This window comes from Cebus imitator, unplaced genomic scaffold (assembly GCF_001604975.1).
Source record: "Cebus imitator isolate Cc_AM_T3 unplaced genomic scaffold, Cebus_imitator-1.0 Scaffold8, whole genome shotgun sequence".
NCBI classification, from domain to species: domain Eukaryota; kingdom Metazoa; phylum Chordata; class Mammalia; order Primates; family Cebidae; genus Cebus; species Cebus imitator.
This window is the reverse complement of record NW_016107323.1, coordinates 1,209,586-1,231,899: the sequence shown is the minus strand read 5'-3', so window position 1 is coordinate 1,231,899 and position 22,314 is coordinate 1,209,586. Positions and strand designations below refer to the sequence as shown.

Genomic DNA, 22,314 nt, shown 5'->3' with positions numbered 1-22,314 from the left:
GCAACCTCCGCCTCCTGGGTTCAGGCAATTCTCCTGCCTCAGCCTCCTGAGTAGCTGGGATTACAGGCACGCACCACCATGCCCAGCTAATTTTTTGTATTTTTAGTAGAGACGGGGTTTCACCATGTTGACCAAGGTGGTCTCGATCTCTTGACCTCGTGATCCACCCGCCTCGGCCTCCCAAAGTGCTGGGATTACAGGCTTGAGCCACCGCGCCCGGCTATAGTTCATTTTATTCTCAATATCTTCCCATGTTTTAAAAAATTATTTGAAAACATTTTTATAGCAGGACAATATTCTATTTTATGACTTTTGTTGGGGGTGGGGGGACAGAGTCTCACTCTGTCTCCCAGGATGGAGTGCAGTGGTGCGATCTCAGCTCACTGCAACCTTCACCTCCCGGGTTCAAGCAATTCTCCTGCCTCAGCCTCTCGAGTAACTGGGACTCGCACACTGCCACACCCAGCTAATTTTTTGTATTTTAGTAGAGACAGAGTTTTACCATGTTGCCCAGGCTGGTTGGGAACTCCTGAGCTCAGGCAATCTGTCTGCCTTGGCTTCCCAAAGTGCTGAGATTATAGGCATGAGCCACCGTGCCCGACTATTTTATGACATATTTTTTAACCATTTTCAAATTGTTAGACAATGAAGTTGTATTTTTTTATCTGTTGCTTGTAACAAATTACCCCAAAACTCAATGGCTTAAAACACCAAACATTTAATAATACTATCTCAGTTTCTGGTGGCCAAGAATTTGGGAGCGGCACTGGCTCAGGGGGTTTTTTTTGGTTTCTTTTTTTTTTTTCTTGGAGACAGAGTCTCACTCCGTCACCAGGCGCCAGGCTGTAGTGCAGTCCTCGGCCCATTGCAACCTCTGCTTCCCAGATTCAGGCAATTCTCCTGCCTCAGCCTCCCAAGTAGCTGGGACTACAGGTGTGCGCCACCACACCCAGCTAATTTCTGTATTTTTAGTAGAGACAGGGTTACACCATGTTGGCCAGGATGGTCTCGATCTCTTGACCTCATGATCTGCCTGCCTCGGCCTCCCAAAGTGCTGGGATTACAGGCATGAGCCACCGCAACTGGCCAGGATCAGGGTTTTTGTTTTATTTTGTGTTTGAGACGGAGTCTTGCACTGTCACCTGGACTGTAGTGCAATGGCACGGTCTCAGCTCACTGCAACCTCTGCCTCCTGGGTTCAAGCGGTTCTCCTGCCTCAGCCTCCCAAGTAGCTGGGATTACAGGTGCCTGCCACCACACCTGGCTAATTTTTTGTATATTTAGTAGAGATGGGGTTTCACTATGTTGGCCAGGCTGGTCTTGAACTCCTGACCTCGTGATCTACCCACCTCGGCCTCCCAAAGTGCTGGGATTACAGGCGTGCCACTGTGCCCAGATGGCTCAGGGTTTTCTAAGCCTGCAATCAAGCTATCAGCTGGGCTGTGGCTATCTCAACACTCAGGCAGGGGAAGACCCACTTCCAAGCTCACTCACTTGGCTGCTGGCAGAATTCAGTTTCTTGCCAGCTGTTGGCTGGAGACATCAGTTCCTTATTCTATTTTTCTATATCTATACCCTTCTATATCACTATAGATATAGATATATAAATGTATAGATCTATCTGTAGGTAGAACAATAGACATAGAGATATAGACACACACACACACACACACACACACACACACACACACACACACACAGAATGAGAGAGACAGAGAGAAAGGCGACCCAAGAGGGAATTCACAGTTATTTTGTAATCTAATCTTAGAAGCAACCTCCCATTTTGCCTGCTGAATTCCATTCATTAGAAGTGAGTTGCCCTGGCACCCTTCTCTCCCCAGCCCAGCACCCTGTGTCATCACGCTGCCAGGCCCCCTCCTGTCAGGGAGGACAGTGTCCAATAAACTCCTCCACCTACAGGCTCCCTGAGCTTCGACAACCCGACCAGGCGCAGACTGTCATCCAGGCCATGAACGGTTTCCAGGTCAGCATGAAGACACTCCAGGTGCAGCTGAATCGGCCCAAAGGTGCCAAATCGCCTGGACTGAGCTCCCGAGGGAGCGTCCTCCAGGGGAGAGCAAGACTTGCAAGGGGCAGGATGCTGAACAGGCTCCATTTAAAAACCTGCACATGCATACCAGAACTTCAAATCAAATTCAACAAATACCCAAACAAACCTCTCTCTCTCTCTCTCCTCTCTCTCTCTCTCTCTCTCTATTTATAAACGAGAACTGTTGGATGACACTCTTGACATATCAGCCAATATCAATCAAGCCGAAGACTCCAGACACTGTCTGTGTGACTGTAACATTTCTTCAAGAAAAATACAGCATCTATGGAGTTCAGAGGCCACGTTTGGGGGAGAAATATATATGACATAAAGAAGAAGATGATGAAGAAAAATGAGAAAACACAAACACACAGCAACTTTAAAACAAAATAAACAGGAGATCAGATGTGAGGCTGAAGGGCTGGGAACTGGGAGGAGACACTGCTTTTCCAGCCCACCAAAATCCCTGAAGCAGGCCTAGTTCACAGCGGGCATCTGGGAGGCCACTGAGCATCTATCTGTGATTCCTTTAGCTATTTAGGGACCAAAGCACCAGACTTTTCATTGCAGCTCTATGTGTAGCTCTGTGTCAAATGGAGAGGAATGGAGGACAACCTCCTTCCTGCCTCATGGCTGTTCTTGACACAGCTTAGAGCAATTCCACAAAAAATGTATTAAAAAATTAAAAAAGAAAAAACAACGTGTCAATGCTTTTTAAACAGCAAGATAACAGTTCCTTGATATTTCGAGAGGCGCTTTGATGACCTTCATTCAAGTCTATGACACTTTCCTGTGGTTTTCTGTATTCTACGTCTGGATGGAGCGGTTAAGATAAACAAATTGGTGGATGTTTGGGGAAAGCAACACAGATCTTAAAACTCATTAACTGTGAAGTGTGAGAAAACAAGGAGGGAGAAAAAAGGGACTTACCAGGCAAGGTCATTGTTGTGAAAAGTCTATAAATGCTTCTAACTTGTCCCCTCTTAAAATCATAATAGTTGTACAGAATTTTAAAAAGAAAAAGTTTAAAATACCTATATAATAGAAGGAAAAATAGAGAAAAGCAAAATAAATAAATAAAAATGGGAAAAAAAAGAAGAAGTGAGTCGGTAAGCCCAGCCCATACCCCAGGGGAGAATACACAAAGGTGTAAATACTAGGAGCTGCGGAGCCTTGGGATCATTTAATTTGCTTACCACATAGTTTTCCTCCAATTTTATCTATTGTTAACACTGTTGTTATGAATATCTTATTACTTAATACCTTATTACCTGCATTACAAATGATTTCCTGTGATAGATTTTTTGATTCGGTGTGTAAGAACACTGATATGATTTGGCTGTGTCCGCACCCAAATCTCATCTTGAATTGTAGCTCCCATAATTCCCACAGGTCATGGGTGGAACCCAGTGGGAGGTCACTGAATCATAGGGGTGGGTCTTCCCCACATTGTTCTCGTGATAGGAAGTCTCATGAGATCTGATGATTTTATAAAGGGAAGTTCCCCTGCACATGCTCTCTTGCCTGTCGTTTTGTGAGATGCGACTTGCTCCTCATTCACCTTGTGCCACAATTTCCCTTGTTTTAATTTGTCTTTGAGTCAAAACTTTTTCCCTGCCCTCATGTTCATCAGCCATTTGTATTTTTTCTTTTATGAGTTTTTTATTTTATGGCCTTTGCTCATTTTTCTATTGGGAATTTAATGTTTTGCTTATCAATTTGTTTGTGCTTCACATATAAAAAGATACGAACACATATAAAAAGGTAGGATCCTTGTGGTAAAAGCTTTATTGAAATATAATTTACATACCATACAATTTTCAAATTTAAAGTGTACAATTTACTGTTTTTTAGTATATTCGCAGATTTGTGCAATCATCCTCACAGTTAAAAAAAATTTTTTTTCTTATTATTTTTTGAGGCAGAGTCTCATTCTATTGCCTAGGCTGGAGTGCGGTGGTGCTATCTTGGCTCACTGCAACCTCTGCCTCCTGGGCTCAAGTGATTCTCCTGACTCAGCCTTCCAAGCAGCTGGGATTACAGGCACCTCTCCCCCACCCCCACCGCCCACAACACCTGGCTAATCTGTTTAATTTTAGTAGAAACAGGATTTTACCATGTTGGCCAGGGTGGTCTTGAACTCCTGACCTCAAGTGATCTGCCTGCTTCGACCTCCCAAAATGCTGGAATTACTGGTGTGAGCCACTGTGCCTGGCTCTGACAATTTTAGAACATTTTCATCACCTCGAAGAGAACCTCTGTACCTTTTAGCTATCACACCTCCTGCTTCCCCATCTCCTCCCTTATCCCTCAGCAAAGAATAATCTGCCTTCTGTCTCTATGGATTTGACTATTCTGGATGTTTAATAGAAATGAAATAATATAATCTGTGGTCTTTTATGTTTGGCTCCTTTCACTTAGATAATGATTTTAAGGTTAATCCATGTTGTAGCAAAGCATATACGAGAGCTTCATTTGTCTTTATGGCCAAATAATATTTCATTGCATAGATATATCATATTTGTTTATCCATTCATTGTTGATGGACATTTGGATTGTTTCCACATTTTGGCTATACAAAGAAAGCTGCAGCCAGGCGTGGTGGCTCACACCTGTAATCCCAGCACTTTGAGAGGCCTAGGCAGGTGGATCACCTGAGGTCAGGAGTTTGAGACAAGCCTGACCAACTTGGTGAAACCCTGTCTTTACTAAAAATGCAACACTTAGCCAGGTGTGGTGGTGCATGCCTGTAATCCCAGCTACTCGGGAGGCTGAGGCAAGGGAATCGCTTGAACCCGGGAGGAGTTTGCAGTGAGCTGAGACTGCACCATTGCACTCCAGCCTCAGCAACAAGAGTGAAACTCTATCTTCAAAAAAAAATATTTTTTATATAAAAATAAAAGAAGAAAGCTGCTATAAATGTAGAAGTTTTTGTATGGACATATATTTTCATTTCTCTTGGGCATACACCTAGGAGTGGAATTGCTGGGTCAAATGGTAACTTTTATGTTTAGCCATTAGAGGAACTGCCAGACTGTTTTCCACAGTGGCTGTATCATTTTTTATTCCCACCAGCATTGTATGAGGGTTCTAATTTCTCCATATCATTGACAACATTTGTTATGATTGATCTTACTGATTCAAGCCATTCAGGTGGGTGTGTAGTGGTATCTCACTGTGGTTTGATTTGCATTTCCCTTATGACTAATGATGTTGAGCATCTTGTCATATGCTTTTTGGCCATCTGTGTATCTTCTTTAAAGAAAAGTCTATTAGGATCCTTTGAATAAATAGTGTTTTGTTTTGTTTTTTAAGTAAAAGAGACTGGTGCCAGGTTTGAGGCCTGCCCTCCAGCTGTGTGACTTCTTGGTTTTTCTTCTTTTTTTCTTTATTGTTGCCTAGGATGGGGTGCAATGACATAATCTTGGCTCACTGCAACCACCTCCTCACTGATTCAAATTATTCTCCTGCCTCAGCCTCCTGAGTACCTGGAATTACAGGCATGTGCCACCATGCCTGGCTAATTTTGTATTTTTTTTTTCTAGTAGAGATGGGGTTTCTCCATGTTGGTCAGGTTGGTCTTGAACTCCCAACCTCAGGTGATCCACCCACCTCGGCCTCCCAAAGTGCTGGGATTACAGTAAGCCACCGCACCTGGTCGAAGTCTTGGTTTCCGAAACTATGAGCTTGTTTTCATGTCTTTTGAGTTGGGTAAATAACACTTATTTCATAAGGTCATTGTGTGGCTGAAATGAGAAAACATGCAGGTAGCATTTAGCAGAGTGCCTGATACACAGTAACTATGTAATAGATGAGAGCTATTTTCATGATTTTTAAAAGGTAGTAACACAATAAGAACTATGTTTTCTATGACCTGGCATTCATATGTAGGATCAAAAAAAAAACAACCAAGTTTTTAGGTAGATTAATATGGCCATGTTATAATAGACAGGGACACCAGTTTGGAAAATACCCAAGACCTTTATTTTTTTAAGGAAAAAATAAAGGAAATGAGAAAAGAATGTTCTCTGCCCTGCTTTCCTATCAGAGACAAGGGTTTCCTCCTGTCCTCAGCCTCAGCAGCCCGAGGAAGGAGAGTGATCTTGCTGCTTGTTCAAGCTGATCAAAGACTTTTTTTTTTTTTTTTTTTTTTTTATTTTTTTTTTTTTTCCTTTATTTTTTTTTTTTTTTTTTTTTTTTTTTTTTTTTTTTTTTTTAGATGGAGTCTCACTCTGTCACTCAGGCTGGAGTGCAATGGTGTGGTCTCAGTTCACTGCAACCTCTGCCTCACAGGTTCAAGAAATTCTCCTGCCTCAGCCTCCGGAGTAGCTGGGACTACAGGTGTGTACCACTACACTCAGCTAATTTTTGTATTTTTAGTGGAGACGGGATTTCACTATACGTTGGTCAGGCTGGTCTCGAACTCCTGACCTCATGATCCACCCACCCCTCCTCCCAAAGTGCTGGGATTACAGGCGTGAGCCAGCCTACTCAGCCAGATTTTTTAAAGTCATTTTTGTCTATTAACTTATCTAATACCTGAGAAAATAGTGATGAATATGTTTTGGATTTTTTGATTAACACATCATAATAATGAGAGGAATTTTAAATGTGTTCATTAACTGTGTTTCTATGGAGGAAGATGGCACATAAAGGCTTTGATAATCTCAAGGCCATTTATATTATCAATTAAAACAATTTTATATAATACCTGCTCATGCATTCATTTAATACATACCTATACAGACCCTACTATGTGCCAGGCACTGTTTTAGGCTCTGAGAATACAAAAGTGAACACAAGGTCTTTGCACTAAAGGAGTTTATATTCCAAAAAGGTGAAACATTCAAAGTCCATTCATTCAACAAATATTGAGTACTGACTGAATGCTGGACACTATCTTAGATGCATGGGATGCACTGGTAAACAAAACAAGCAAAATTCCTTGTCCTTATAGGGCTTACATTTTAGTGGGAAGAGACAGACAACACATCGTAAACATAATAAATAAGGAAATTATATAGTGTGTTACAGGGTTATAGCTGAGTGGGGGTAGGGAGTTGGAATTACAATTTTTAGATCAGTGATCAGGGCTAGCCCCATTAAGACATAGAAGGAGGTAAGGGAGTGAGCTATGTGGATATATGAGGGAGAATGTACTAGGAAGATGGAACAGCCAGTGCAAAGGCCCTGAGGCAGGAGCATTCCTGGCAGAAATAAGGACAGAGAGGAGTACAATTAGCAAGGGAAAACATAGGAGGAGATGATGGTAGAGGGGGAGTGGAAAGGGAATAGATCAAAGATCCCACAGGGCCTTGACCAGTTAGGAGGCCACCATTCACATCTGCAACAATTAAGTGCTGAATATATTTCTTGCTAAGCAGAGGACAGCAGTACTTGTAAGACAGAGTGTCTCTGAACAAAGGAATTTGTGACTCTTATGTCGTGTTTTGGGAAGCGTGGGGTTTGGAAGTTGGCGAACTCTTAGAAGCTGGACTGTTTAGAGATGAGTTGACCTTTAGCTGTGGAAGAAAGATTAGTGGAGTGTGGCTGTTGCTGATTGGCTAATTTTCAGAAGCAAGTCACTCATTAAGAGATTGCTATTTATTGATTAAAACAGATTCTGGTTGTTTCTTGTCACTACGACCAAAGAACAACCAGTATCTTTTTGTTTTTCAACTTGGAATGAAGGAACTTGTCACTATGGCTTGCAAGACCACTGGAAAGACTTTGTGGGTTTTTTTTTTTGAGTCTCATTCCGTCACCAGGCACCAGGCTGGAGTGCAGTGGCGCGATCTCGGCTCACCGCAACCTCCGCCTCCCGGGTTCAAGCAATTCTCCTGCCTCAGCTTCCTGAGTAGCTGGGACTACAGGCACGAGCCACCACGCCCTGCTAATTTTTGTATTTTTAGTAGAGACGGGGTTTCACCATGTTGGCCAGGATAGTCTCAATCTCTTGACCTCGTCATCCACCCGCCTCAGCTTCCCAAAGTGCTGGGATTACAGGCGTGAGCCACCGGGCCCAGCCAAGTCTTTGTCTTTTACTTTGAGGCAAATAAGGAGTTAATCGGAAATTTTTGAGCAGTGGAGTGGCAGGATTTGACTTATATTTTCAGAGGATCTGAAATCCTGGCTGTGTGTATCAGAGTGGAAGAGGGGAGACAAGTCACTGCAGTCACCCTCACGAGAGATGTATTAGGCTGTTCTTGCATATATATTAAAATTGGAATGATACAGAGGAGATTAGCATGGCCCCTGTGCAAGGATGACACACAAATTTGTGAAGCGTTCTATATGTTTTAATAAAAGAATCACCCGAGACTAGGTAATTTATACAAAAAGAGGTTTCATTGGCTCACAGTTCTACAGGCTGTACAGGAAGCATAAGGCTGGCATCTGCTCCTGGGGAGGCCTCAGGAAGCTTCCAATCATGGTGGAAGGCAGAGTGGGAGCAGGCACTTCACAGGGCGAAATCAGGAGCAAGAGGGAGAGGGGGAGGTGCCACACACTTTTAAACCACCAAGATCCCGAGAGAACTCATTAGCTCAAGGACAGCATCCAGGGAATGGTGGTCAACCATTTATGAGAAAGCTACCCCCAAGATACAATCATCTCCCACCAGGCACCACCTCCAACACTGGGGATTACATTTCAACATGAGATTTGGGCAGGACATCTAAATGCTATCAGGAGATGTGACTTGAACCACGTTGGTAGTAGTGTGGGCAATGAGAAGTGTTTCCTTTTTTTTTTTTTTTTTTTTGAAAAAGTCTCGTTCTGTCACTCAGGCTGGAGCGCAGTGACACAATCTTGGCTCACTGAAGCCTCCACCTCCCGGGTTCAAGCCATTCTCCCACCTCAGCCTCCTGAGTAGCTGGGACTACTGGTGTGCACCACCACACCCAGCTAAGTTTTGTATTTTCTGTAGAGACAGGGTTTCACCATGTTGGCCAGATTGGCCTCAAACTCCTGAGCTGAAGCAGTCCGCCCTCCTCAGCCTCCCAAAATGCAAGGATTACAGGCGTGAGCCACTGAGCTTGGCCTGTTTCCATTTTAGGTATACATATTTTTAACCAACAAATAAATAAGATAATCCAGTTAGGCTAAGTGCATTGGAGTAAACATAATCATATTTACTTTTACATAGAATAATACAGCCAGATGACAGGACAGAGAGTAACTCAGTGGGGCTACTTAAGAAGAAGGGGTGAGGGAAGTCCCTCCTTGAAGAGGCAAGACCTCAGTGATGAAAAGGAGCCAGTGAGGATCTTAAGGCTGGTGTGCGTGTAAGGAGCAATGCACAGGCCATTGGGTCTAAAGGGTGGTGAGGTTGGGGTTGAAGAAGAGCCACAAGCCGGGTGGGAGAGGGAAGCTGAAGCCAGATCCTTCCAGGCTTCAGTGCATAGAGCAGATTAAGAGTGGAGCCAGAGAAGAATCTGGAAGGTGGAAGTAGAGCTAATACCAGACACTGTCTGCATGGGAATTTTACCAGGTCTCATTGAAGTGATGAAGTAAAATCTAACTGAAGTTTTCATCAGGCCAGGGATTCTGTTTCATTGTTTGCTGAATTATGATGCTTAGATAAATAGCGATATAAATTAACTGGCAGCTGTGCTGTACAGACTGGAAATAAAGACTCAATTGCCTGTCTCTGATCTTTAATGCAAAGACTAGCTTAGCTGCAGTGTTTTTTCCAAGACTAAATTATGATCCTGGCCTACCTCTTTCACCAAGTCATCAGAAAAATGGTTAACGTTTATTGAGGGCTTCCTGAAATAGATACTGAAGACACAGAGAACACAGGTTGTCAAGGCAGGATGACCTAGGATTCAACTGTGGAGGGGATGTGGTCGGGTCCCATCTCTCCTAGAGTTCTGGCTTTCCAGGGTAAGGGGAGTGCTTCATTCACCTTTGTAGCCCTTGGGCTCCTAGCACAATGCCTGTAGAATGGTAGGAGCTGATATTACCTTATCATGGAATTTGAATTAAGCATGCAGTTTAGATCCACAGTACTGAAATGATAAACTATTAACTCAGTAAAGTAGTCATCTTCACATCTTTTGGCTCACCATCCAGAACTGGGTGAAGAATTAGTCATCCTTCTCCCAATTCTATTACTTGTGTTTTTATATTTCCTGCCTTTGAACACATCATTTCACTCCTAAATCTCCATTTTATGGGTAATAATGGAGAAAGGGAGAAATTAAACTCAGGCCAATTTTACTCCTTTTTTTTAATAACAGTTTTTGAGACGGAGTTTCACTCTTTTTTTGCCCAGGCTGGAGTGCAATGGTGCAATCTTGGCTCACTGCAACCTCTGCCTCCTGGGTTCAAGCAATTCTCCTGCCTCAGCCTCCTGAGTAGCTGAGATTACAGGCATGCACCAGCACGCCTGGCTTCTTTTGTATTTTTAGTAGATATCGGGTTTCACCATGTTGGCCAGGCTGGTCTTGAACTCCTGACTCCAGTGATCCACTTGCCTCAGCCTCCCAAAGTGTTGGGATTACAGGTGTGAGCCATGACGCCCGGCCTATAAGTTTTTAAATGTTTGATGGAGACTGAAGAAATTCATGTTATATAAAGATCTTAGGGTAACTTTTTTTTTTAAAGGGCTTTCTATGCATACATGATCCCAAACAACCCTGAGAAGCAAAGATTTGGCCAAGATCACAAGCCAGTAAGAAGGGGAGCTGGAATTCAAGTCAGGTTGTCAGATACTACAGTGGCATTGCTACTTACTCCTCTTGTCACGATTTGGGGCTTTCATCTGTCCTTTCTTCCATACTTGCCCCAGAAATGTTTAAACACCCTGAGAAACAGTGGGAACTCTATAAAAAAAACCTCTCTGTATTTTTATATGATCAATGCTGGAGAGTTTAATGTGACCCAGGTCACTCGGTTAGTGGAAGTAGACAGCACGCTACCCCCAGCTCCAGTTGCAGTGAGTGGTGTTGGATTACCCACCTCTGGGATGGTCACTGCTGAGCGAAGCTGGACCCGGGACTGCAGTCAGGGAAAGAGAGCGAAGGAGCTTGGCTGCACAGAGGGAAGAACCGGCTGCGGATTCTTGCAGCCAAAATGTCATCTGGTTGGGAAAAGCCGCTTGTCAATTTGCAACTGCTAGAGGGGCGGGGGCGGGTGGAAAATGCAGCATCTTAAGTTCAAGATTCAGGGTGAAGGCTGGCTAGACTGAGCAGGGGTCTGCATCTTTAGATGAAATATGAAAACAAACACCCAAGCTCAGGGACCAAATGTCAGGGAGCGATGCGCATCTGGCGACCGTAACAGGGACCCAAAGAAAGAAAACAGGAGGCGCTGAAGGCGCTCCAGGAGGTCCCCGCCGTTCAGACCCTCCCGGTGGCCCGGGCGCTTCGTCCTAGGGGGCAGCTTCTGTCCTTGGTTTTCCCTTCTTAAAAATCCAGGCGCCGGTAGGCTGAGCTCGGGTGGCGGAGACACCTCCACGTGGGGAGGAAAGCGGTGACAAAGAGAGGGAGGCCCGACAGATCCCGCTTCGCATAGGCCCGGGTTAGCATCGGGAAGAAGGCCCGCCTAGACCCGAACAGCGCACCAGGGCCGGGCCCTAGAAGCCCCAGCGCCACGAGGAGCGGGGTAAGGAGCGACGCGGCGTAGGGAGCGGCGCGGCTGCCTCGCGGGCGCGCGGGGCGGGGCAGGGGGCGTGACGGGGCGGGGCTGCGGCGGGCGGGCGCGCGGGCGGCGCGGAGGGAGGGTGTCGCGCCGAGGGAAGCGGCCCGCGGCGGAGGGAGGGGAGGCCGAGTCCTGGAAGCGGAGCTCCGCGCTGGGACTGGTTCCTTCGCAGCCATTTTCTGTCCAACCAAACAGCCGATTGGAGACGGGAGCCAACCAGGGCTGCATTGGAGGTTTGTGTCTCGCTTCGGCCAATGATCGCTCCTAAACCGACTCCACTTTAGCTCGAATGAAATGTCCGTCTCCTCCCGGCGCCGTCCCCGCCGCCAACGCCGCCGCGGCCGGGGGCACTCGCCTCCCGCCCGCCCTCCCGCCCGGGCCGGGGCCGGGGCCGGGGCCCGCGCCTGCAAGGCCGTTCTCGCAGCGGGCCGGGGAGCGGGCGCGGGGCCGCGGCGCGGCTCTGCTCTTTGTGCGCCGGGCTGAGGAGCGGCGGGACGCGGGCCAGGCCGCCTCCAGCTCTCCGCCGTTGAGCTCCGGGCCCGGGACCGAGAAGGGGCCGCGGGGCTGCGTCGGGACCCCGCTCTCGGCGGCGTCCCGGGCCGGCTCCATTTTGTGCGAGCCCCCTAGCCCTGTAGCCCTGGCCCCGTAGCCCCGGTCGCCGCGCGGGTCCCCGGGGGCGCCCCCCTCCCTCCCGCGGGGCTGTGGCGGGGCCCCGCGCTTTGTCTGCCCGCACACCACGGGGGCCGCGCGGCGGGCGGGAGGCAGGCTTTGGGCGCGGGGCCGGGGCGGCCTGGCGAGTCGGGGGATGCGCGCCGGGTGCGGTCTCCCGGCACTCGCTGGGCTGACAGCTCGACCGGACCGGGCCGTGGGGCCGGGGCCACCCGGGCACCTGCGTGGGGAGGAAGGCATGGCTTTGGCTTCCCCGCAGTCTGGTTTGCGCGTAAAGAATGCAGCCATCTGGCGGCTTGCGGTCCCTGGACTTGCCCCGAAGGTGGGAAGGAAGCCTTTCGGATTGGACTAAGGTTTTAATCGGTGTTGGGAGGCGGGAGGATATGCAGGGCCTTAATTAACGGTAGTCTTAGAGAACAAAGAATTACAGAGCACCCACAAATGATAATCTCGCCCAAAGTACTCTAACAGGATAATTTAAACAAGGTTAGGTAGCCTGCGACCTTTAAAAAAAAATGGCATCTCACTAACCCGCATGGACCCCATAGTTCCGTGGTTCGTGCCACAAAATCACTGATGTGGTTTCAGCTCTCTTAGGATGTAAACTAATCAGCAACATAAAGTGATGAAAGTAAACGGATCAATATCAGTGGCACTAGTCAGTGGGGGTTTTATTTGTAAAGTATTGGAAGTTTAACCAAAATTCCTTAAAAGGCAATTATTCCTTCCCTGCACTGCTCTTGTAGCTTAATTTAAGGATTACTGTATATTGATGCAAAACTCTGGTTGTTGATGCCAAAGAATAGAGGGTGGAGGAAGGGACTACTGCTTTTCTTGGATACAAATTTGCATTTCTTCAAACATTAAACAGATGTATGCATTCCCTAGAGCTTTTACATATATCATAACCTGCCCTTAAGAAAATATGTACCATATGAGGTGACAGTATTTTTCTTTAATGTACTGAGTCTAAATATATATTGAATCAACTATTTGGGTGAGTGAGTGTGGTGTGACTCCCCTTCCCACACCCCCCTCCCCCATTCCAAGCAAAATATATAAATATAGTTCCCATATTTTAAGTGTTCTGAGGGCTTATTTTTACAAAGACACCCTTAAAGAAACAACATTTCTCGTTACAAGGAAGGACTTTTGTGAGCAGTTTTGGGGTTAGAGGATACTATTAATATTTGAAAAGAAATTAGAAATTACTTTTAATATTATAACAAATGTCAAGCAGTCTTTGCTGCCTGGACTCTTTTAGTGGCATTTAAAACATTCAATCCAGTGGCTACCGTTTTTTCCTGCTATTTGCTAGATTTCATGCTGGGATGTGTATCAGTATATCTTCTCCCTTTAAAATTAACACTGAAAGGATGTATTTTTGTTTTGGCATCCTACCCCTCCCCCATTTAATTGTTTAATTTGAAAAAGAGAATGGAGCAAATGAGAAATGCAAGTTGTAACATTGCAGTTGATACTAATTTATTCAGCTATTTATGCATTATAGTGAGACTGAAGTGCTATTTGGATGCAATTTTAGTCAAAAATGGTGGTGCTTCAAAATTATAAATAAGGGCCTTGATTGTGTTGCTTTTTTGATGTCTTCTCAGTGCAGAATGTATCTTCATTACAGTGTAATCTGAGATTCTTAATTGAAAAGCATTATATTCTGAGATAATTTTTTCCTCCTCTTGAGCTATAGAATGTCTAAATGTTACTCTGAAACATTGAAGAAAATCATCACCAAAAAATTAAGTTATTAAGGGATGTGTTTGTGTCTTGGGTGTTAAAGTAATTTAGATGTATAATTTTTGGTCTCTTGCATCTTACATAATTTGGTTCCTATTTGGTGTATTGTAATGAATGTTTATGATGACTGTGACTAAATTCAGGGTTATGTTGGAAAATTCATTTTCTCCTCTCTCCATGGAATTAACTTGTAAGTTCTTCAAAATAAGTATTTCAATTCAACAAACATTTACTGGATGCCTTTTAATACTATTTTATAACATGCACTCCACTGATTAAGAATAGTAGACAAATTATACATGCCTCTTTAATTTTATGAGAAAACCTGTAGGTGATATATTTGATATGTTTTTACTACTAATAGATGTTAGGTCCTAATAGATGTTTATCTTTTAGGTTGAAATAGCAAAGATTAGACACCTTTTTAGACAGGTGTTCTTCAACACCACTGACAACACGGTTCTGATAGTATTTCATGACAGTAAGTATATTTTACCATTTTGGTTGTTAATTAGATTTGAACAGTAATTGGTTGGAAATAAAATTATAACTGATTTATACTGGAGATGCCTGATAGAATGAAAGCATTTCAGGTCTAGACAGACAGTACCTCTACTCAATTCCTGTTGCTTCCTTACTTTCATGTTCTTGCTTGTATTATTTCCCTTGGGCTCCTAAGTGCTGTTGAGGCTGCAGGGTGTTTGTCCCAGCTGTTAAGGGGCTGTCTATTTAGCCAATTAATTGAATACTTAGGGGACAGTTATGCCTTGAATGGAAAATGTTAACTCTTAAGTGCAGTCGATGTGGGAAGGAGAGAGGCGCCCGTGGTGGGCCTGGGTATTGGGAAATATCAGAGGGATCCTGCAGACCTTGAACTGAGCCTTAAAGTAGAGGATGGGAATGGATAGGTGAAGAGTCTCACCAAAAGCAAATGCCTGGTGGCAGAAATGAGTAACTTAAGTTTAGGGGGTCGGAAGTAGAGATGCATGGTCCAGGGCAGATTTCAAAGGATAATGTAGGAAAGAGAAAGCACTTGACACCTCTGGATATGTAATTCTGGATGTGCTACCCTATCTGTAACCTTGGGCATGTCACAGCTTCTTTGAGCCATGGTTGCTTCACTCCTAAAATGAAAGAAATGCACTTGGTGATCCCTAAATAAAGCACATTCTAGCACAAAGATTTTTTATTAACCATGAAGATAGAGAAGAGTAGGAAACAAGTTTGATTAGGTTAAATATTCGATCTGCTCATGTGAAGTCATGAAAATGAGGTTTGGATTTCACATGGGGGCCTTTAGGAAACTTTGAGAATAGGTTCAATAGCTACACAAGTGGTGATGTGAGATTTGTCTTATAACAATATGTTTAGATGGGCTGGGTAATAATCCAGTGGAAATAGGAAAAGGAAAGCATATCTAGGAGACATTTTTTACGAGGTAATAGATGAGGTAAAGCTTGAAGGAGATGGAAGAACCTGAGATGATGCTGGTATATTTAGCTGGGCAGAGTGAAAGGCTGGTATTCTTAGTAGAATTGCGGTAGTGGAAACGGAAATCTCCCTCCTTGCCCCCTTCCAGGGGATGGAGGAAGGTGAGTTTCATTTCTCAATATCTTAAATTTGCAGTGATGGGATATTAGACATGCTCTATAGGCATGGGTTGCTTGAGTGGCAAGCAGGATATTGGTTGTAGGTTTGAAATTTATGAGCATAGAAGTGATATTTAGTGAGTTCATTAAGAAAATACGGGAAGAAAGAGAAGGATAACCTTGGGTGAAACTAACGGGGTGGGAGGAAAGAATATTGCTTTGGAAATTAGAGTAGGAGAGAATTCCAGGCATAAATGTGTGGCTGGCAGTAGCCAGCACTACAAAGAACAGTTAAGTAGGATGAGGACAAGATCACTGGCAGCTTTTAAGAGTGCTTTCATTCTGGGTTGGGGTTAAAAAGTACATGTTCAGGAGTTTAAATAGGAATGAAGAGGTATCTAACGACTGTCAGGGAAAGAATGGTAGCTAGGCAAGGGTATGGGGCAGAATTAAGGTTTTATATATCTCTGTGACTTCCATGTGCTTAATGAGGGAGACTAAGCATGTTTAAGGAAGAGTGAAGGAGCTGGACTGAAGATACATGAGAGAAGAGGAATCTGTATAATTTCTTATCGTCAGAGAGAGAAAAGGAATGTAATCCAGAAAACAGGTAAAAGGGTAAATTAAAAGAGAGAGGAATCTCTGCCTGGAAGGATGATGAGAACTGTATTTGAAGGGACAATACTAATACTAGATTACATTTGTTGAGTTCTCACTATGTATCTTGTACTTTGCTAAGTACTTTTTATACAATAGCTTCCTCATGGCAGCATCACTTTAAAAATGGGGAAGCTGAACACACAAACAGAGCTCATAAATGGGGAGCCAAGCTTCAAACCCACAAAATTGTTCCTAAGAGCCGTGATCCTCACCACAGTCCAGAGCATGCTTCTTAACCATCTCACAAACACCATTCTGGTTTGAGAAGCTAATTTCAATGTTTTCCATGTATAATCAATAGCCTTAGAATTTAAAGGGGACAGATTAAAGAAGTACGTGTAAGGACTCCATGAAAAACTACCAGGCAGGAATGCTGTAGAGAGTACTTGGCACCTGAGGCCCTGGATTTCAGCCCCATTTTCTGTGTCACCTCGGGCAAATCATTAGCCTCCTGTACCTCAGTTTTCTCACCTGCGTCACAGGCTTGTGAACATTGCATGAGCTATTTAGAAAGTGTTCAATAAATGTAAACATTAAAGAGGGCAGTATTTGTTTGTGGAACACGTTATTAGCATAGTTTAAATATGGCTACATCAAAAAGAATAAAGATTTATTAGCCCGCTACCTGTTTATTTCACGTAATATTTTCAAGAATAATTCTGTCAGTTTGACTAAATGATTAGAATAGTCATTAAAATGAATTTATTTGTCCATATTTATCAGTTCCCTTAGGTCTAATGATTCATCATTGTCCCCTTGTCATTATCCTACATGCTATGCTCTTCCAGCCTTGTCACCCAGATGAAATCAAACATTTTCGCTTTAGTATTCTCATATCAGGCCTTTCAGGTGTCACACTGGACATATTGGCATGTACCACTGTAAATTCAGTCATTAGCTTCAGGTAGGCTCTGTGCTGTCCAGCACTGCCCTCCCTTTCCTCTCCCATTCTCTGCAGTGACAGCTGTCTGTCTCTCCAGCTGCAAGAATCCCATCATTCATTATGCTTGGTCTTCCTGTAGCTCTATCAGTCAGTCACCAGTCACCTACTAAACAGCTGTCTAGTAGTTGTGCTTCTCTTGAGCTCCATCGCTCTCGCCTGGATCTGATGCTAAAATGATCATTATCTTGCCTGAAGTCATGCCTTAACTGCAGCATTATAGTCCTCACTGGTCTTCTGTGCCTTTTCGTGATCCCCTCCAGGTTGGTTTCTGTACTGAACTATATAGCCAGAGGGATCTTTTAAAATACAACTGTGATTTGTGCTTTTCTGCTTAAAACTCTTTTTTGATTTCCTCTTGTCCACAGGACACTGCTTGATCTAGCCCCTCCTTAGCTCATTCCAGTCCACCAGTACAGTATTTCTTGGTTTTCTCTGCCTGGAACATTTGTTTCCCACCTTTCTTTTTGCCTGACTGATTTCTATTCATCTTTCAGTCTCATTTTCAATGTCATTTCCTAAGATAGCCTTTCTTGACCCCTTAGATAAGTGAGGTCCCTTTTAGAGTAAGCTCACATAGCACATAACAAAATGTCTTTGTTTTTCTTAGCAGTTGGCACTAGCAATTATTTGTAATTATTTTAATAGCTATATGTAATACTTATTTAGTATGCCCATGTACTGTGCTGTCTTTACATGGATTATCTCCTAACCTGTACAGGAGCACTGGGAGGTTAAGTCTTCTCACCCAGCTTATTCAAGGTCTCATGGTAAGTGGCAGGGAATTCAAACTAGGTGATTCGATTCCAGAGCCTGTGTCCTGGAAGGACTAATAGGCTTCGCTCTGCTCCTCACCCTGCCTCCCAGGTTATGTAACATTTGTCTTCCCTGCATGCTTAGGACAGAGACCTTGTCTGTTGTTGAAAGCTATGTGACCAGCACATAGCATGGACCTGGTAAATACTAAGCACTCACTCAGTAAATATTTGTTGACTGCCTTACTGACAATCTACAGTCTGTTTTATAAATTTTTATAGGCTGTTTTAGACCTAGGAAAAACCTTTGGGATGCATCCAGCAAGTTTTTTTCCATCATTCTTATATGTAGGAGAATGGCTAGCATATTCTAAGCATCAAAGATTAGGCTGACTTATTGAGTGCAAGATACTAAGTGCCATAGAGCTTTAAAGAACAGAATATTTGTTTTTGAATTGCAGTAAGGGATAAAACAAAGATTCAAGGAGAATAGAGAACACTGGGATTAAAGTCTGGGGCAGGATTTTAATGGTAGAAAGATAGAGGAAAGGAAGACAGAAGGTGTGAAATGATAGAGCTACAACTTGCGGAACTGAAGACATACAGAGTTTAGCAGATGATGTGCGGCTTCTCTTCAAAGGAGGGAGGATGAGAGCTAATGTCTGTGGGGTACACTACGTGCCAAACACTGTCTCTAGCGGCTTTCTAGTCTTTATTTAATTCCGACAACTCTAGGAAATACTTTTATCTTCGCTTTTAGAAGACTGCGATTTAGAGAGGCTAATGCTGTTAGTCCAGATGATAATCTTGTTGCTCATTCCAGTGCCTGACAAGATAATATGATTTAAACTTTTTGTCTTTAATACTTTTTTTTGTGTTATATTTCTAAGTTAATTCATCTCCCAGATGCGCTTGGTTATTTGAACAGTGTCTTGCTCATCAGCTAATTATGTTATCATGTAGACATCACTTAGGAAAGAATTTCTGTTATTCTTCCTACCCCACCACCTGCCCTCCCCACCCCCAACCAAAGCTTTGTTTCCAATTGTAGGTTCTGAAACAACCACTTTGGTCCTGTCTTTTGCACCTTGATCTTCCTTAGGTTATTGTAAAAGCTGGTCAACTCACAGCTATCATTAATTGATCATTTTTTTATGGCTGTAATAAATCCATCATCATGTCCATTAAAGGATACTGTCCTAGTATGTTAGCATTTTAGGATCAAAATAGCATTTGATTTTTGGGCAGTGTTTCACATTCATTTGTGTTAGTTTAAGATGGGGAGGGTGGTATTGTTATTTCCATTTTATATGGAAATACATTTAATTGGCAGAGATGCTTATTTTCAGGGGATCAGTAGGAGAGTCAGAATCAGGTCACTGACTTTGTCGTTTACTTCTTAGAGGCCACTAAAAAGTATCAATAAATAGGTACCCTATGTTCACAGATTATTAAAGATCTGTGAATTCCATTTTCTACCCCCTTAAAACAACTATATAAATTACAGAAATGTATCTCTATCTACAGTTATATTAGCATCACAATCAGTAGATACATGAAAGAAATGCCATGTTTTTGAAAACCCGGAAACTAGTCCAGTATTTTAATATTAAATAAAAATCCAACAGAGATGGAGAAGACATGTGTTTTACAAGGACTAAAATTTTGCAATGAATAACATTAAATTTATACTGGCTCCTGGGCCTTAATGAAGGATCAAATTTCTCTTCTTTGTTCAGCCTGAAAGTACATATGAATTACACTTGATTTTTGCTATACTTTTTATTCAGATCATGCATTTAAATTTTTTCACTCACAGATATTTTGAGTAGTAATATTTGCAAAACAGAAAGCCTTCTAGGATCTGCCATGTTGGTGAAATTGAATGGAGTGAGTTCAGGGCTTATGATTTCCTCTTTTCCAGACTTTCCCTCTTGGAATTCTTTTAGCTCTCAGCAAACTTAATTAAGCAGACTTTTTTTTTTTTTTTTTTAAGATGGAGTCTTGAACTGTGGCCTGGGCTGGAGTGCAGTGGTGCGATCTGGGCTTACTGCAACCTCTGCCTCCTGGGTTCAAGCGATTCTCCTACCTCAGCCTCCCGAGTAGCTGGGATTACAGGCACCTGCCACCACGCCTGGCTATTAAGCAGACTTTTTAAAAACAGGAATTTTAACTCTTATTCTTGTCTGTACATGTAATTTTCCTCTCTTTATACATAAATCTAACATCTTCCTGATCCCCTCTCTTTTTTTGAGATAGGGTCTCACTCTGTCACTGAGGATGGAGTGCAGTGGTGTGATCATGGCTCACTGCAGCCTCAGTCTCCTAGGTTCAAGTGATCTTTCCACCTTAGCCTTTCAAGTAGCTGGGACTGCAGGCACATGGCACCATGCCTGGCTAATTTTTTTATTTTCGTTTTAGAGACAGGGTCTCACCATGTTGCCCAGGCTGATTCTGAACTTCTGGGCTCAAGTGATCCTCCCACCTTGGCTTCCCAAAGTGCTGGGATTACAGACATGAGCCACAACACCTGGCCCTGACTTGGCAGAGGGAGAGAAAATTAACCTTTGACTACAATCAGAGTTTATGGATTCATTCAAAACATGGGTGTACTTTTGGGTTACCTGGGTACAGAATTGTGCAGGGAATCCCCATGCTTCTTATACCAAGTAACAGTTTGAATGGAGACATTGTCTCTTTTGGAACTTCTATGAGAAAGCAAAGAAAATTTGCAGCAGGAGCAAAAGGAAAATCAGGCTTTAGCAGGAGAGCTGCAAGTGATATGTACAGGTGAATTCCAGTTCATGACTTAAACTGATTTTTTTTTAAGAGACAGGTTCTCACTACATTGACCAGGCTGGTCTTGAACTCTTGAGCTCAATCCTCCTACCTCAGTTCCTGAGTAGTTGGAGCTAGAGGTGCATGACACTGTGTCCAGCTTTACTAAGCTGATCATCATTCCAGGGATAAATTAGGTTGTAAGTCATGGTTGCCTGTGTACCAGATTTGAAGATTGTGCACTTGAAAAGAAAGAGGCATATGCTTTAGATTCATTTCCTTGTCCCTATTGGCCTTATGCTTATCACTTAGGGAAGATGGATAGGGAAATCTTGAATTGTGGGCAAATTGTGGGAGAGTTTCCAAATCAAGAAACACAGGCTGCTTGTGGTGGCTGATCCCTGTAATCTCAGCATTTTGGGAGGCTCAGGTAGGCAGATTGCTTGAGGCCAGGAGTTCCAGACCAGCCTGGGCAACATAGTGAAACCCCATCTCTACTACTAAGAATACAAAAATTTTGGCCAATTGTGGTGGTGCATGCCTATAGTCCCAGCTACTTGGGAGGCTGAGGTAGGAGGATTGCTTCAGCCTGGGAGGTTGAACCTGGGAAGTCATGCCACTGCACTCCAGCCGGGGTGACAGAGTGACACCCTGTCTCAAAAAAAATAATTAATTTAAAAAACAAGAAATATAAATTCTTTTTTAGTAAGTTCAAGGCTATGAAAAGTGTAATTGACCCATCATCCTGTAACGGTTTATAAGTGTTGAATCTGACGTTTGTTAGTACTTTGAAAAGTTTTGAAAAACTGTTTTTCTCCTCATAGATGGATGGTGACAGCTCTACAACAGATGCTTCTCAACTAGGAATCTCTGCAGACTATATTGGAGGAAGTCATTATGTTATACAGCCTCATGATGGTAAGCAAGCCCCACAGAACCAAATTCACAAGTTGAAACAAGTTAGAAAGTGGACATTTCATTAATAAGGTATTCTAGGTTACTTTTGTCTTTATAGGAAAATTTACAATCTTGTGTCATGGTTGAATGAGAAAGTCTAAAAAGGAGTACCATGCTCTTTTTATTAGAAATAGTCTTCAAAAGAGTGAGTCCTTGAAAGGACTTTTACTATAAAAATATACCTTTTCTAAAACGTGTATAGTTTCTTTTAAAATTTGTTACCAACTTCCTGTTTAAATGTTAAAAATGAGAAATTTGTAATCTATTGATAGGGTAACTAAAATAATTCTTTAGAGGGTGAGTTAAATTTCTAGCTATTATATTTTTTCCATTTACAATTTTTTGGGTTTCATTCAATATTAACTTTGAACTATGTCAGGTATTAGAATGGCAGTATTGGCTCGGTGTGGTGGCTCATGCCTATAATCCCAGTAGTTTGGGAAGCCGAGGTGAGGACCACTTGAGCTCAGAAGTTTGAGACCAGCCTGGACAACATGGTGAAACCCCATCTCTACAAAA

General features: G+C 43.2%; 1 protein-coding gene and 1 non-coding gene across 8 annotated transcripts in view; both read left to right on the top strand.

Annotated features, from left to right (window-relative positions):
* The first annotated feature begins 8,240 nt into the window (after positions 1–8,240).
* LOC119473476 lies at positions 8,241–8,350 on the top strand. Its single transcript, XR_005202697.1, has one exon. It is a non-coding gene; the product is annotated as a U6 spliceosomal RNA (small nuclear RNA).
* Positions 8,351–11,777: 3,427 nt separating this feature from the next.
* Positions 11,778–22,314, top strand: part of NFYB (nuclear transcription factor Y subunit beta) — a 20,279-nt gene continuing 9,742 nt past the window's right edge. The window contains exons 1-5 of one of the 7 annotated variants that reach the window (XM_017540402.2): positions 11,778–11,928; positions 14,513–14,597; positions 18,027–18,075; positions 18,173–18,261; positions 21,663–21,756. In XM_017540402.2, coding sequence (XP_017395891.1) covers positions 18,253–18,261; positions 21,663–21,756 — 103 coding nt within the window. In that variant the 5' untranslated portion in view covers positions 11,778–11,928; positions 14,513–14,597; positions 18,027–18,075; positions 18,173–18,252. Of the gene's footprint in view, positions 11,929–12,483; positions 12,687–14,512; positions 14,598–18,026; positions 18,076–18,172; positions 18,262–21,662; positions 21,757–22,314 lie in introns of those variants that run through there. The other 6 variants (XM_017540418.2, XM_017540397.2, XM_017540411.2 and 3 more) reach the window with 6 other exon arrangements.